Here is an 18005-nt window from a genome sequence, read left to right on the forward strand (position 1 = left end):
GCTAAACTAAAATTAAAACTAAATATTTCAGCCCCGAGAGGCATCTTATCATTCTTTTCTTTAAAATGGAACTCAGGCCATTGAGATACACGAAACAAACCAAGACCATTAAATTCTAACTGCCTTAGGAGGAAAAGGGGATAGTTTCTATGGTAATACCTTAGCAGACAGTGACAAAAAAAGAGACCTCAGAACCTCTAGTTCTTGTAAGAAATCTCTAGTGGAGTGGGGAACCGAATTTCAGATGCATATCTCATTTGTCTGGCTTTCTAGAGATAAGGTCTCAGTTTTATGTCTTAGAATATAAATACAGACTCTTCACCATTTGCCTTGGATTCCCAAAGGAATGCAGAGTTAGCTAGATCACCATACTTAGCCGATGAAATAAAGAAAACAAGGATCTTTGTGATTTCTATTAAAGACAAAGAATATTACAATATCTTGGTATTTGTACTTAAGAGGGCTGACATCCTTACTCATTTCTTTCTTACAAATCTTATAATAGATTTTATCATCTTTACTCAAACAACTTAAAAAGATACGTATTTAGTTTACTTTTCTAGAATCTAAAAGGCAATTCTCTTATGCTAGACACTTTATTAACCCCTAATTATCCAGTTACTTCCAGACCTGATTGTATATGTAATTACCTTTTGTCAGGTATAATAATTTGCTCAATAAACATGTCAGAACACTTGCTTCTTAGTCTGTTTCAACAGATAAATTTGTTTTTTCCACAGCCTCAAGGCATAGTTAAATATGAAAAAAAGGGGCAGTTATCAAACTACACTGAAGCTGATTCACTAAGGTAGGAGTACACAGCATGTAGACATGGCTTACTTTGGGGCCTGAGGCTTGCCTGACTACTTAGTTAGTAAAAGATTTCTGGGACAGGGTACCAGTGACAACATTGTGACATTCTGACTAATGTAGGTTTCCAGATGAACTTCAAAATGGGCAACAGACAAACTTTAAGATGCAGCTTAGTTAAGAAACAGTTACTGGTAATGAGCTACTGGCATCACACTTTCACTACAGGTTAAAGCAATATACTACAAAAAGAGAAAGTAAATAAAAACAGCAGAGGAAGGACTTATTTTCTTGGGAAGATAAATGCAGCCAGTGGAATTAAAGGGATTGTGGTCTGAGTTCTACAATGCTTGCATGATGAGAATCTGCACTATCAGGGTGCAAAAAGAAATCCCTACCTGACCTCTGGATAACCTAAACAGGAAATTAGGACATTTCTAAGCAAAACAGGCTGTGTCATCCTGTTAAGATAATTGTTTCCATTGACACTTTGCATAAACATCTTGCATTAGGCCACCAGAAAAAACTCAAGCCATAGCGTCTCTTCTTTGTAACACATAAGAGAGCGGCTGGCTCAGTGCCCTCAACACAGTTGAGGAGGTAAAGTTTGTTGATAATTATGCCAAAGAAGGGGAGAGGGATAACAAACAGGTAAGAAAGTTGGAAGCATTTTTTGAGTATTTACAGATTAGTTGAAAATAAATTAAATACTTTTTAAAAGGAATTTGATTCTTAGTAAGAATCTGGGGTAATTGAGAGAGTATTCAATGATTTTAAGGAAATACTCAACAAACACCACAACTTACATTTTTTTCCAGAATAATTTTTAAATATCTAATATTTGGTTACAGTGCTTCAGAACGTTAGAAATTGGCACCATTTGGTTGGGAAACATCAAGGTCCTCTAATATCTTACCTAAAAAATATTTTACGGATATTATTTGCTTATTTGATTATATTTTACTTAGATAAAAAGTGCTGTTTCAGGCCAGCTCCATGGCCGACTGGTTAAAGTTCACGCACTCTGCTTCAGGGCCCAGGGTTTCGCTGGCTGGGATCCTGGACGCAGACATGGCACTGCTCATCAAGCCATCCTGAGGTGGCGTCCCATATGCAACAACTAGAAGGACCTACAACTAGAATATACAACTATGTACTGGGGGGCTTTGGGGAGAAAAAAGAGGAAGATTGCCAACAGATGCTAGTTCAGGGCCAATCTTTAAAAAAAAAATGCTGTTTCTTATGACACCAATAGTGTATTTATGTTTATGCCCTATTCAATTCCCTCCCAACTCAGTTTTTTAAAAAAATCAAGCTACTTTCATTTTGAATTAATCACTTAAGGAAGCTGTAAACTCTAGGTCTCAACTTCCTCTTCTGTAAAATGAAGGGATCAAGTTTGCATGTGACAAGCACTCGGACACTAGCAATGAAAAGATGACGATGACTCAGTCTTTGGATTCAAGGAGTTCATAAACGTAATTGAAGAGATATTCATACAAACATAATTATGAACTAACATGCTAACGATACCAACAGAGTTATGCATAGGTTATGATTATTAAGGTATTCAGTCTTGATTTGGGGGGGGTGAGAAGTACACCCGAGAAACGGTTGTGCTTATGGGGAGTGTCACGCACTTTAGCATTGCTAAACTGAAATATAAGTAAGGGAGTAGGACAAGATAGCCTGGAGAAGGGGAGGGGGCTGGACCAAAAAGGAACATGTATGCCTTGTTTAGGAACATCGGGAAAGTTTTACTCCAAGGAGCTCACCTGGTCAGATTCATCACTTAGATAGATAGGTACCTCCAACAGCTCTGTGAAGAATGGATTTGAGGAGAAAAAAACTAAAGGCAGGAAACATAATTAGGAGACTGTGGAGATAACCTTGAAATACACTGGGACAGACAAGGAGGTAGTTGGGACAGAGAGAAGAGGATGGATAGGTAGTTAGGATGGTAAGAACAGGATGAGTTTGAGAAATATTTAGAAGGGAAAATCCCTAAGACATGATGATTGACTGGACGTGGGAAATGGCAGAGTGGTGCCATCAACCAAAAGAGAGAACATGAAAGAAGATCTGATTTGAGAGTGAGGGAAGAAAATATGTTGATAGCTTTAGCCACATACGATATGGGGGACACATCCCAGTGGAAATGTCTACCTAGCAACTGGATATGTATGTAAGACATACAGCATTTGTGCCAGAGATATGATGAGAGTGGATAAGTTCATCCAGATAAAGTGTATAGACAGCAGTGGTCTAAGGACAAAAAGCTCAGGGAAATGAGCAGTTAGGGGGGTTGGAAAAGGAAGCCACAAAAGAGACAGAAAAAGAACAATAAGAGAGTACAGCCTTTGAGGAAGAGAGAATTCTAAGGAGGCCGTCATCAACATTATCAAATGCAGCAGAAGGGCTAAAAATGTCTACTGGCCTTCCCTGGTGACCTACGTGAATACTGTTTGAGCAGTGTGGCAAAGCAGAGAGTAGTGGACTGAGGAATGAATGAGAGCTGCAGAAATAAGGATATGATCAATTACAAATCATTCTTTTAAGGAATCTGGATGCAAAGGAGAAAGAAAAGAGATTGGAAATAGGTAGACTGAGACTAGAGAAGATATGGCAAATATAGTATAGGCAGTCTAGGGAATTTTGTTTTATATAGCAAAAAGATCTTAGGGAATATGGTGGTTCTGGTTATAATTCTCATGAGTATGTGAAACAGTGCATTATTGCTGTTTTTCTGACAAAGCATTTAAACTTCTCATAAACTATCCTCTCAACTCAAAGATATCTACAATAGGAAAAAAAGAGAAACATTTCCATTCAATAAAAGAAAACAATTATTAGAGAAAAATATTTCTTATAAATGAGTAATAGGAAGTTTGGCAAAAATGTGAATTAATGTTGAGAGAAAGGATAAAGTTTCCTGTTGAATAGAGCCAATACTGATTTTATATCTAATAAGAAGTTTAACGGATGTATAATATTTACAAAGCCCAGATATCACTATCCTTTATTGCTGACAGACTAGTTGAAAAATTTTAACCTATTCCTTTCAGTGAAAAAAACAGCAAGGGATATTGATGATTAAAAACATTTAAATTTGGGACTGCCTCTCTTTACATTATGCACTGGCTTATAATTCCCAGTCTATGGGGACAGACGTATGCCTTGTGTAAACACATTGAAGATTTACCTCAAAATTAATCACAGTATGATAATGCTTCTATTATCAATAAGGAATATTCCATATTTGCCCAAATATACACTTACATGAATAATTTTTTCCCATAAATTTGTTAATTTTGTTTACTGTCATATTGCTAAGTTAAGCACTTCTCTTAAAAATAATTCTGATTGCTATACTTTTCTTGAGTGTTATTTTGGCAGTATCCAGTAATTCCATTTCTAAAGGCCTTTAGAAATACTTGCACAAGTGTTCAATATATAAGGATATTATTAACTGCAACATTATTTATAGGTAGAAAAACTGGAGACTCTATAATGTCCAACAAAAGAGGACTTGTTCAATAAATTATGGTACATTTACACTATAGAACATTATGAAGAAATGTAAAAGAATGAAGCATCCATATTTACCAATATAAAATCATGTGGTATTGCATGAAAAACATAATTATAGCACAAATGATCCATTTCTTCCCCCAAAGCAAGGCACTCTACATGTGTACACACAAGAGAGTGCATGTGTACATGTTTAAATGTACATTATGAAAGGTCTGCAAGAAAACACAGTGATAACTCTGAGAGATGGAAGAGGAGGAAAAAAATGAGAGCTTTCTCTTTAAACACTTCTACATGTTTGATTTTTTTCTTGTTGTTTTAAACAGTGAGCATGCAATATCAATTTCCTGATTTTGATAATTGTAGACAGCTGAATAGTTACCATGGGTGAGAGCTGAGTGAAGTGTACATGGGACCTCTCTGAACTATAGTTTGCAACTTCTTATGAGTCTATAATTATTTAAAAATGAAAATTTAAAAAAAAGTCAGCATGTATTATTTTTGTAATTATTATGGTGTTTGTTTGCTTATTTCTTTTTGTAGTTTTCAAAAAACCACTTTAGAGGGTAATTTTCCAAACTACAAAACAGCTCTAATTTTTAATCTTAAAATAATCACAAAAATCTATGAGTTCAAAATTTATATAATTGAAGGTATGAACACAAATCAAATTTGTAGTTAAGCATATAAACTGTAAACTTCCAGAATTATGACAGTGGAACAAAAAAGGACAAAAAGGCAAAAGTCATTTAGGTTCAGACTAATCCTTTATAATCTAAGCTCTCCCAAAGGGCAGCATACTTTTCTAATATCTGGACCTTAAGGTAAACTTTGTGAGATGTCTGGTCTTGTTATTTTCAGGAGTAAACCCAAATACATCTTCCTTTAATTCTTTGGCACTTCAAATGAATTTAGGATTGTCTAAGGAAAAAATGCTTGCTGGAGGAGCTGTGTGAACAAGCTTGTTGTCCTGCTACCATATCTAGTCAAGCATTCGGATACTACAACTTTGGCAAATCCCATTAATACTTTAAGAAGTCAAAGACTTTAAAACTTCTAAAGAAAGTTCCTGTGAAGTAGTCACTGGGGCAAGTTTAAGCAAGTAGAGTGTGTATACAATATAGTAACAAATATAATGCAAACAAAAGAAGATTTGCTTAATTATAGTGGAAATAATTGTTATTTAAAAGTGCCTTCTTCCTCATCATAAAAGAATAAACTGGACTAGTGGTAAAAGAATTGTATGTTATGATGCCTTAAGATTAGAAACAGAAGACAGAAATTTCAAAGTAAAGTCTTGGCAGACGCCCAGTCTCTCCGGGAAGAATTATGGCCAAACAATTCCTTCATAACTTCCAAGTCTTGTTCATGTCCCTTTAGGTAGGATCCAAAGTTGTTCATTTTGAGTCAAACACAAGCGTGCGTTTATCAAGGTTCTCCTATCTTTCTATGGTGAAGTACATCCGAACTTCTTTCCTAAACTCTATAACCATTTGGGGATATGGCAAGAGGGATTATCAGACTATGTAGAAAAGGGTGGAAGTAAGTAGGTGAGGGGAGTAATGAGAACAAGGAGATGGGCACCCAGGGTAGTTCCTTTATCAAGCAATACTCTTGGGAGGAACTGTACTCCTCGTACTTTACCATGATGCAGACCTGGCACACCAGCCTTGCCGTCACTCTGATGAAGCAGCATAAGTACAGAGAGATGGTAACTGCTGGCTCAGTCAATTAATGCCTTCTGTGCAATGCAAGTGTCACATAAGTCACCAATTTTAGCAATGAAGACTAAAGCATGCCATGAAAATCTCTCTTAGAAGTAAACTGTACAACACTTTTCCTCACAGATTTCATTAAACCATTAAAATATATAGTTGAAATAGTTCAGGAAACAGTTTCCAAAAGTCATACAGTAGTTATGAAGAGAAGCACGACTCCACCCTGTTTCCTACTACACAGTAGGGTCCTTGTCAACACACCATTCAGATACTTCAGTGGCTTTCTTTTTACACTCCTTAATTTCTATCCTTCAGCCAAGATATCTTTCCGAATCTAACAGTCTTTCTCTTCAACTTTATCTTCACTGATACCAACTAACTCATCTCTCAAATTGTCTAGCTCTTATTTTATCACCTACTGTTCAATTATGTTTCCTCAGTGGCTGGCTACAGTAGGCACTCAAACATTTGTTGAATAAACAAATGAGTAAATGAAGAAACAAATGAAAATCCATATATACATAATGCTTATTGCTGCAGATAGTTTTAGGATTCCCCTAACAAATGTTTAATTTATTTACACACTGCCTTGTTCCAAAGGGGTTTTAAGGCAACTTACAAAAATATATACAAGATAAATACAACCTAGTAACCAAGAAAAGCCAGGGCCAAGAGAAAGTGAAGATAGGAGAGATGAGGTTAGTATACAAAATGCATGTGATGCTATTCTATACAGCTGAGTTTTCTAGCTCCAAAATAAAGAAAATATAATTAGTTAGATAACTCACAGTGTTCTTTTTCTTTTTCCGCTTTTTTTCCTCCCCAAATCCCCCCAGTACATAGTTGTATATTTTAGTTGTGGGTAGTATTCTTGAGATAAAAACAAACTAGTTGCTCAGGATAAACTCAACTATTTCTAATATTGAAAACAGAAACTTCTGAGTCCACATGAAGAAGCCACTGTGAAATACAGTGAACCACACCATCAGTAATTAATAGTAATCAGTCATCTGTAGCCTAGACTACCAAAATAATTGTCTGTTCTTCCTGAATCTAATTTTGTCCCTTTTTAATCTATTCTTAGAGCAGCTAGAATAATCATTTAAAAATGTAATATGGGAGCTGACCCCGTGGTGTAGTGGTTAAGTTCCATGTGCTCTACTTTCGCAGCCTAGGTTCGGCTCCCAGGCACAGACTTACACACCACTTGACAGCCATGCTATGGTGGTGACCTACATGCAAAATAGAGGAAGACTGGCACAGATGCTAGCTCAGCGCTGATCCTCCTCAGCAAGAGAAATAAAAAAAGTAATTCAGAGCATAATACTAACCTGCTTAAAACCCTTGAAAGGTTTTCCCATCATACTTAATATCCCAAACTCCTTAACAAGGCTCTTAAGGCCCTACACAATTTGGCTCTGATAATCTTCCCCATTTCATTTGCACCTCTTTTCCCTTGCTCACTACATCACAGCCATACACATCCTTTCCCTTCCTTGACAGCACCCTAGGACTTTGCACTTGGTCTTTCCTCTGCCAGGAATGTTACTTCACCCTATCTCCCAATTCCATTCGGGTATCTACTTGAATGTCACCTCCTTAAAGAGGTTTTTCCCGATACCCAATCTGAAGTGGTCCACTCACCCCCCGTCACTAACACATTAATCTGTTTTCCTTTTTCTCACAAGATCTAAATCTATTTGAAATTCTATCTAAAGCTAATTTGAAATAATCACTGTTGTGGATTTCTCCCCAACAAAATGAGATTATGAGGACAGGGATCTTGTCTACCTTGTTCACCACCACATCCCCAGCACTTCAAACAGTGCCGAGAGCAGGTGCTCAAATATTTGACTAAATGAAGAAATACCTGAAACGGACAGTTGTTGGTGATCTAGCTTAATCTGGACAGCTTTCAGTTTTGCTAGAGCAGCCGTGGGTAGGTAGCTGTTGTTAGGTCATATATGCTGCCTTTGAGGATGTGCTGAAAACACTGGACCCTCTTCTCAGAAAAATGCACATACCAACAAAATTTTGCATGAACCTCCTAAAACCAACCCATAGGTCCCAGGTAAGAATCCCTGATCTAAGGGCATGCAAGGGCCTTAATGCAATGCAATTTATGTTATAACCAATTCCTGTCCATGGAGTTGAAGGCTGAAGGAAAAACAAAATCAATAAAAAGCTGCAAATCATTTCTAACGGATTTCTCTACAAAGTGATAGAATATAAGAGTAGTCAAATGAGTAATAGCCACGGCTAATGGCTGCTTAGTCCCCTCAAGTAGCATCCTATTTTGAGAAGCCCAGATTTAGAATTTATCATGAAAGAAAATGGCATATATGTTGATGACACACAGAGTAAGAAAACAGATCCACGAAGGGAGGAGTAGTTTTACGGGTTGTCTCTTTAAAAGAACGACATAGACTATACACTGGTTCCAACTAAATGAGCTCATACTGGATCAGGATGTGGATAGAACAAGTTCCAGGAATTGATAAAGTTTAAAAAAAAAAAAACTAGAAAAGATTGGCTTAATGTTCAGAGTGGTCCAGGAACTCTTCTGGAGGCAAAGAATCTTCCCTTGGTACCATTAATAAAAAGATGAAAGTGTAGGCTCACAAAATGACTTTAAAAAATGTATTCCTTAAATTGTGTCAGATCAAAGAAGTGACAGCAGGAAAAAGAATATATTTAGGGGGCTGGCCCCATGGCCGAGTGGTTAAGTTCGCGCGCTCCACTGCAGGCGGCCCAGTGTTTCGTTGGTTCAAATCCTGGGCGCGGACATGGCACTGCTCATCAAACCACGCTGAGGCAGCGTCCCACATGCCACAACCAGAAGGACCCACAATGAAGAATATACAACTATGTACTGGGGGGGCTTTGGGGAGAAAAAGGAAAAAAATAAAATCTTTAAAAAAAAAAAAAAAAGAATATATTTAGGTGTAAAACTCCTCCTTTGCTGGGAAGGACTTGGTGTCAGGTAAAAGAGACCAACTGAACAAAGCAGCTTTTGTTCCTCTACCCTTTCTCTTTTTGCATCTGTAGGTGCTTACAGCTAAGTTGATGTGTAAAGTAAACCACCTGGGCAAAAATTTCTGTAAGTTCTAAAGGACTTAGAACTTTTTTCATCACATTTTTAGTACCACTAAACAGTAATACTATTTTCTTTGTGGAAGTTATGGCTTTGTTTTAAGGTTCTTACTTTGGCAAGTATTAGATTTTCTGTCTTAAGGAAAGGTGCAATTATCTTGAAAAAAGTCACTTCAATTGTATTTCCTTTTTAATACTAGGAGAGGTTCTTTACAACAAACAGAAAATATGGAACTTACCTTGATCATTTTATCAAAACATCTCTCCTTCAAATTTTTCCCATCTCATTTATGTGTATTAGTAAGGGGGAAAAAAGCAGCAGATATATTCTTTATTTCTCTCCAAGCACGCATACTGTGGCTCAATAACAATAGCCTTGATAATTCACTGAGGAATCTGACAACTGTTAGGATGTGAGCTCCACGTGAGCTGGTATTTTAATTTCCCACTTAAATCTTTTCATTCTTCACAAGCAATCCTGTGTTATTGTTTCATGCTTCTTAAAAACAAGTTATTCTGTATGATTGACTGGCTGGTTTACTGCATCTAAGCAACACTAATCCTCCAGTAATTATCATACTTCATAAAATCATCTGAATGTTTTAAAAAAAAGAAAGTTCAACAAATTATTTTTGAAAACTTACTACTATTTTTCACCATTATTGCATTACTCACCCCTTAAAATTTAAGTTTCATCTATCTACTGAAAGGCTTATCTATATGCCATCATAGCCCTCTGTTTTAACCTGAACATCGTTCTAGGAATCCATAGATTAATATAATGCAATACTGGTCCAGGTAATTCAGTGTTTTCAAACTGTGCGCCACACAACACTGCTTTGCAGGACAGTAAGAGATTTTCATTTGTGGAAAAAAGCATTCAGTCCTCAAAAAGGTTTAGGGAGGCAAAAAGAGATAGGCCTTTAGGACTTCTCAAAGCCTTTAATGTACTAATGAAATTGTGAATTTACAAGAGAGGGACATAACATGCAGGATTTCCTAAAATTATTTGACCAAAATTTACTTTCTTCATGACTCACTGTTTCAAACAACAGTAGTTTAGGAAATGAGCTTTAAGTTCTGCTTTAAATTCAAAGATTGCTATCACTTAATTAAGGTGTATGCTGCCTTTGTCTAAATTCCTATAATACTCCTGTCCAAAATATTTCTTTATCCATAACAGAATAAGCAGTTGGCTTTGGAGAAATGACAACATTTCTTAGAAGTATATTACTATCTTAGTATCCCTAATGATGACCAAGATAAATCAAGAAATGTTTATGTTTGTTACACTTTTACATGAAAAGGCAGAGAAATGTGTCATGCATTTTTAGAAATACTCTCGTCAAAATTAATTGAAATAGGAAAAAAATTTACTGCTTTTAAAGAATGTTTGTTTATTTGGAATATTAACTTGTGTAAAATATCTCAATTCCTAATAAGGTGTTTCTGTATACCAAAAAATGCTTTGGAGTACAGCTAAAAAATCTGCATTCACTTATTCAACATTTATTGATTGTTTACCATGTGCCAGAAATAGTGCTAAGCAATGGATGTACAGCAGTGAACAAAAAAAGGGCATGATTCTTGTCCTCATGGGCTTGTAGTTTAGCTTTTTTCTTTTATATTGGCCTATATTGTTATGGATACCTATCCAGAATTACTTTATTTTTAAAAATACCTTTGATGTGGTGACAGTATAGTTTGGCTGGTATTAAAAAACCTCAACCCTGCAACTAATTTGCTATTGAGGGATGGAATGAACCATAAAATACAAGCATACAGTTAACTGGAAACATTTTCCTTGCATATTAGAAGCACATATCATTTATGTCTTACAGTCTTGTGTCTTACAATTATTTTACATTAAAACACTATGAGATCCAATTCTTTTCAGTCAATGGTACTGGGTCAGTTAGATAACCATATGCAAGAAAATTAATCTTTAACCTTACACCCTACACCATACACAAAAATCAATTCTAGATGGATTGTAAACCTAAATGTGAATGACAAAACAATAAAACTTTTAGAAGAAAACACAGGAAAATATCTTCATAATTTCAGGGGTAGGCAAAGACTTCTTAAACAGAACATTAAAAAGAACTAACCATAAAGGGAAAAAATGATAAATTGGATTTCATTAAAATTACGAACTTCATCAAAAGACATCACTAAGAGTGAAAAGACAAGCCACAGGGCAGAAGATACTTGCAATATATATATTTGACAAAGGACTCACATTCAGAATATACAAAGAACTTCTACAAATCAGTAAGAAGGAGACAATCCCAGACAAAAAAATGGCAGAAAACCGGAACAAGTTATTCACACAAGAGGATATTTAAATGAGTAATAAACATATGAAAAAGAGTTCAATTTTATAAGTCATCAAGGAAATGCAGATTAAAAATCACAATGTGAAACTACCGTCTATCCACTTGGATGACTAAAAAGGAAGAGAGAGATAATATCAAGCGATGACAAGGATGTAGAGCAACAAGAATTCTTCTACACCGCTGGCTGAAATATAAACTAGGACTCTTGCTTTGGAAAACTGCTTGCCAGGATCTATTAAAACTGGGTATATACATACCCCCTGACTTAGCAGTTCCATTCCTAGGTAAATATCGCAACAGAAATGTGTGCATATGTTCACCAAAAGACATGCAAAAGAATGTCATGTTAGCACAATTTGTAGCAGTAAAAACGGAGTCAATTCATACATCCATCAATAGTAGACTGTATAAATTATGGTAAGTTTGTATAATGTCACACTACACAGCAGAGGGAATGAATGAACCAGAACTACATGTAACAACATGCATAAATTTCACAAACATAATATTGAGCAAAAGAAGGCAGAACCAGAAAGTTAATACTGCGTGATTTCATGTATACAAGGTTCAACAACCAGGCTAAATTTATCTGTGGTGTTAGAAGTCATGATAGTCATCATCCTTCGGGAGGGAGAGGGTAATGACTGAAAAGAAGTGAGGTGAGGGGTGGGCATCTCTTTAGAGGTACTTACTGGTCAAGTTCTCTTTCTTGATCTTGTTACAGAGATATATTCTCTTTGTGAAAAATCAGCAATAGTATACTTATGATTTGCCCGAATCTATGTTATACTTTAATAAAACATTTATTTGAAAAGTGCCATGAGATCCAAATATATTTTGCACAAGTCAAATTCTCTCAAATTCTCTACACATGGTTCAGAGGAATGACCATTCCTCTTTTTCCTAGTTTGCCCAAAACAAAATACTTAAAAACAGGATCTAATCCAGGATGGGGAAAGGAAAATTATAAAATAATTTTTAGGGCATAGGATTGTAATAGGAAGAAGAAAATGGTAGACCTGACTCATAATCTAAGCTAGTAAGAACCACATATTTGATTTTCTCTACAAAGGTATACCTCTCTAAGGCTTTCGATGAAATATTCCCAGATTTCTAACAGGCTCTTTATATGACAACATATCTGATCCCTCACTAGCCTTCTCCTGCGTGCTCTTCAGTTTGTGAATGTGCATACCATAATGCAGTACTTGAGGCAGTCTTAACAGCTCAAAAGCACAGTGGTCTCACCCAAATATCACACTTTCAATTAATGCAGTCTAAGAATTCCTGGCACACTGTTGGTTCATTTGGAAGTTAACTAAAACCACCAGACCTTTTTCACATTATAAATCAGATTTCCTACATCCTATATTTTTAAAAATTTAACTTTAAAAAAAGTTAAGCACAGCACTTAATAGTTTCCTTGCTAAATTTAACTTTGTTGACTTTGGCTTATCATTCAACCCTACTGTTGGCGCTGTAATTGTGTCTTAGAAAACAAAGATCGTCTTAGGTAACTCTCCTAGCTTTCTGTATTCTATACAGATGATTCGCATTTCTTCTACATATTTATCCAAGTCATTATTTTAAAAATACGTTGATCTCAAACTGTCAAAGACAGACATCTAGAGGGTGCTGCCAGAGTCTTGACTTAAAGCAGCATTTCCCAAAGTATGTTTCATGTAACATAATCCCAAATAGGAAGGTGTTCTATGATGAGTTTGGGAAATGCTGGGTTACTGCAGAATTTCTCAGTCCTTGGAATTCTAATGCACGTAGTAAGTCTCTAAGAAGGAATTAGTGTATAAAGTGTTTCCCAAAGTTAGCTGACTTGGAACCTTTTATTTTTTCTCTTAAATCTTTTCTCATCTTGAGAAATCACTGTTACTGGAAAGACACTTTGGGAAACACTGCTCTAGGGTGTTATACATTAGCGAACATTCTTTGGGTAAGAGATTGTTTTATTAGTTTCAAACCTACCTAACTGCATGATCATCCAACCTACCTAAACTTCTCCATATTGTCTAAAAGATAATCAAGATATTGTCAAATGCAGCAATGCTATTGACAATGTTACCAGTCTAACTTATCACAAAGTGAAATAAGATCAAGTAAAGAGGATTTAGTATTAGGTGATTTAGATTCAGTGAGCCATGGATGCTCAATCTACTATGAGAACTATGCTCAATAAGAAGCTAATGAAGGTGAGAGAGACATTTTTAAAGTTTCCTATTAAATTGGCTACATTTTAAAAGTTTTGGTGATTAAAAATTAATCTTTAGTTACATGGAAAATTCAGTTACATGGGACACTTCATTTTCCAGTGATATTTAGTAAACTATTTCTATGTATTAAGAATGAGTTATAAAAAAATTATCACTGAATACTGTATATTATATAGAGTATTATAATAAGAAGTTTAAAATTTTTAAGGTTTTCATACATTGTCAAAAAGAATTTTACACATTCATCTGAAATCCATTTGAAAGATTATATTTAACAAAATGGATGGTCTCTGCAAAAGAAAACAGACACACATAAGTATATTAAAGTCTTTCATTTTGTGACTTAATTTCAGAACTGGGGTTAGGAGAATAACAGGCTTTATTTGTAAGAAAGTTTACACATACAAATAATGTTCAAACAACACATTTAAAATTGACTGAGGCAGTACATTCACATAACGCAGCACCACGACTGCTCCACACTGTCTATCGGGGCAGGAGGCCTTCAGATGTTGTTGAGATAACTGGCTTCCATTAGCAAGCATGTGATTGGCAGGATGATAGAGTCTTTTCACTCACAGGTCAGTTATTTCCTTTTCTTTAGAAGGGGGCAATTCTGATGATCCATCTTTTAGCTACAGTCTCTCATTTAGTCCCAATTCTCTTGCCTTCAGCTTTGATATGGTTCTTACTTTCCTCTTGTATCAGCTCATACTTGTCATCAACTCCTCTATTCAGAACAGCAAATATCAGGAGTTTGACCTCAGGGCAAAGTCCGGGTGGGCAGGTAAAACGTGACCACTGGACCTACTTCCTAATCTTTCATACCCAGCAATTCATGAAGCAGTATCAAATTCAAACTAAAAAACAGAAGCATGACCCCTTATAAGTACTATGAAAAGGGCTCTTTTGCCTTTCTAAGTATACTTGAAAAGAACTGTCAGCCACCCTATTAAGAGAGAAACGGATCACAGACTAGGAAAAAAAGAAAAAGTGCAGAAACCCACTGAAATATAAATAAAAGTGTTAGCACCCTCTTTATGTTTGGTGATATACTACTTCATATAAAAGTGTTAAAATAATATGCTATGAAATATCTTTACGAAGTCAGGAACACAAAAATACTATTGAAACTTTTAGGCATCCGTATTTAAATAATCACTGATATCTGACACAAAAAACTTGTATCACCTCATATGAGACTTTAGTTTTCAAGGCTAACTATTTTTGGCCACTTGCGATACTTAGCATTTCACCACTTAACTGTTTGTAAATTAATCTGAAAAACAAATACAGGTGAAAAATAACTATCCTTACCAAGTTATTAAATCAAGGCCTCTGAAAACATAAAATTCAAGTTTAGTCACAGTGGTCCAGCAGCTAAAGACAAGAATTAGTTGCATCTTCTTGCTTTAGAATGTAAAAGTACAAGAATAGAGTATGATTAAATTTTAACATTAATAATCAGGGAAAATGATTTTAAATCCCCTTTAAAATTAGAAAAATTAACACATAAAAAAGTAGCTTATCAAAATTTTCTGTCCACTAGTCACTTCCACTGCATGTTAACTACCATACTTTAAAATTGTTTTATATTAGTCATTTCTACATAAATGTTTTATGTCAACAGTGCTACATGTGTCATAATAGATTCAGAACTCTAAACCTTTCACAATAGATTTTTTTATTCACTTAAGTCTCTTAAAGAAATTACATTGATGAGGAAAAGTCAACGAGGACTTAATGCCTCTAAGTGCACGTATTTGGTGATCCGAACAACGCATATTCTGCATGCACAAAGTCCAGAGAAGTAGCTGGAGATACAGAGTACTCTGTAATAAGCTAAATTTGCCTTAGGATGGAGCTATTGTGATGACAGCTCATTTATGTTCATTTTGCCTTAAGTGCACATATTTGAAAGGTAAATTCAACCAAAAAGACTGGAGATGTTTATCAATAAGCATCCCTTAGTAACAATTCCCTAGTAAGCCAAATGCTGTAAAAAGGCTTTCTTTGCTGTCAAATGATGATTGTCTTTGAAGGAAGAAAGTACCTGGGATCAGAGCTATTGTTATTTTTTTGGAGAGGAAGATTTGGCCCTGAGCTAACATCTATTTCCAATCTTCCTTCTTTGGCTTGAGAGGAAGACTGTCCCTGAGCTAACACCCTGCTGATCTCCCTCTATTTTGTATGTGGGATGCCTCCACAGCATGGCCTGATGAGTGATGTACAGGTCCATGCCCTGGATACGAACCTGTAAACCCTGGGCTGCTGAAGCAGAGCACTCAAACTTAACCACTACGCCACTGGGCTGGCCCAGGAATCAGAGTTTTAATCTGCATTGAACTGACCACCCAGCTGGACAAACCAAGGAACAGAATCTTTACCGAGAGCTTTGTAAATTATGTGGTCCTATTCACAATTCTATAATGAGATAACAAACTAGTTAATACCATACAAATTCATACAAAACTGAGAAAATATCACTTACTAAATTTCAAATTTTCTGTGAACAGATTATTCATACATGAGAGCTATCCTCAAATCACATACACTTTGAACTGGAGAACATATATATGTCCTTGCAACAGGGAAACTTACCCCAGTAAGTGGCCATAACCTAATTGAGTAATGAATATACAACCAAACCTATTTCCAACTTGCTAAAGGACTCAGTTTTCTGTATCAGATCATCTTGTTCAGGGCAACAGGACTGCAACAGAGAGAACTCCTTCCAAAGAAAACAGATCTACCTTTAACAGAAAGAACATCTTCTGGTAAACTGGAATGGAAAAATATCTTCTGGTAAAGTAGAACAAAACTTCTTCATTTCTATTATCTTCCCTAACTTAGTAAGGCTAATCATCTATAGATCTAGGTCATTCATAATAGTGTTCCTTGTTTGGCATGATACACGAGTATCGTTTGCAAACAGAAATAAATATGAATATATTTTATATGTTCAGTGCTTTACAGACATACTTGGGAGACAGGAATGGCTTTTTTGTTTTTTAAAGATTTTATTTTTCTTTTTTCTCCCCAAAACCCCCGGTACACAGTTGTATATATTGTTAGTTGTGGGTCTTTCTAGTTGTGACATGTGGGATGCTGCCTCAGCGTGGCTTGATGAGTGGTGCCATGTCTGTGCCCAGGATCCGAACCAGTGAAACCCTGGGCCTCTGCAGCGGAGCTCACAAACTTAACCACTCAGCCATGGGGCGGGCCCCAGGAATGGCTTTTTTAGTTTCCTTCTAAACTTGACTTGAAGATACACCACTTATTTCCACATGACTCAATATCTTATTAGTACTGCTAACCAGTTCATGGGTGCTTTGCTTCTCCAAAGGATTTTCAAGTTTCATAAGTATGAAACTATCACTTATATTACTTTTGTGTCTACACAAAAGTTGAACCACCCTCCGCCCCCCCAAATAATCAGTACATAGTAGTTCATAAATACTTATTGAACCCTGGTTTGGAATCAGAGCAAAAACAGCTCAAATCTCAAACATTTACTGACATCAGAGCTCCTTAACTGCTCCATTTGGTCCTGCTCCAAACATCACCGTGACAGAGTCTACTCCTACCAACAGTGGAGTCCTGTCTCCACTCATCTCCATCCCTCAAAGGGGATGGGACCATTAATAGACCAATATTATAGTGGCTTTGTTTAATTCCATCTCCATTTGGTTCTTTTTCCCAAGGGCAGCAGTCACTCCTATTGTCAATTCTAGCACTCCTGAGCCCTCTAACTTGGACCCACCCCTCCTCCACACTCTTGTGCCTCCCAGCTTTATTAAGCTCCTTAATCCTAGGATTAAGAAAGAAAAAGAAAAAGAAAAAGAGGAGGGGGAAAGAGGAAGAAAGGAATAAGAAGAAAAAATATTGGGCAGGTGGAAAAGAGATAATAGGAAGAAAATAAAGAAAATTATAATAGAGATGTTAAAGAGCAGTAAAATGAAGAGAAGAGACTTAAAAATTATTAAATTTGTTACTACACTTAGAGTTATGTGATCAGAAAAGAATGTACATACTTGCATAATTACCTTCTTAAAATTAGTTTTATCCTTTTTTCTGGAGGCATACAGAAAATTTATAAAAATAGCATTCTTTACCACTGACAAAATTTTAAGCAAGGGGTTCCTTTCTGGTTGTAATAATTCACATTTAACTTGGGTCCTGACACTAATGTTATACCACAAATTTTCATTTACAACCATGAAATCATTAAGAAATAACTTAAACTTCAAGTGTCATTAAACCAAAGTATCAAGTTATTATTTAGTTAT

The 18005-nt window shown here is 35.8% G+C and overlaps 1 protein-coding gene across 18 annotated transcripts in view; it reads right to left on the bottom strand.

Moving 5' to 3' along the window:
* Positions 1-18005, bottom strand: part of EXOC6 (exocyst complex component 6) — a 207076-nt gene that overhangs the window by 12155 nt on the left and 176916 nt on the right. For 2 of the 18 annotated variants that reach the window (XM_023642511.2, XM_070261930.1), the window contains exon 21: positions 14082-14576. The exons of 15 other annotated variants lie outside the window; for them this stretch is intronic. In XM_023642511.2, coding sequence (XP_023498279.1) covers positions 14553-14576 — 24 coding nt within the window. In that variant the 3' untranslated portion in view covers positions 14082-14552. Of the gene's footprint in view, positions 1-11360; positions 14577-18005 lie in introns of those variants that run through there. One more of the 18 variants, XM_070261923.1, reaches the window with a different exon arrangement.

Source organism: Equus caballus, chromosome 1, assembly GCF_041296265.1.
Source record: "Equus caballus isolate H_3958 breed thoroughbred chromosome 1, TB-T2T, whole genome shotgun sequence".
NCBI lineage: Eukaryota > Metazoa > Chordata > Mammalia > Perissodactyla > Equidae > Equus > Equus caballus.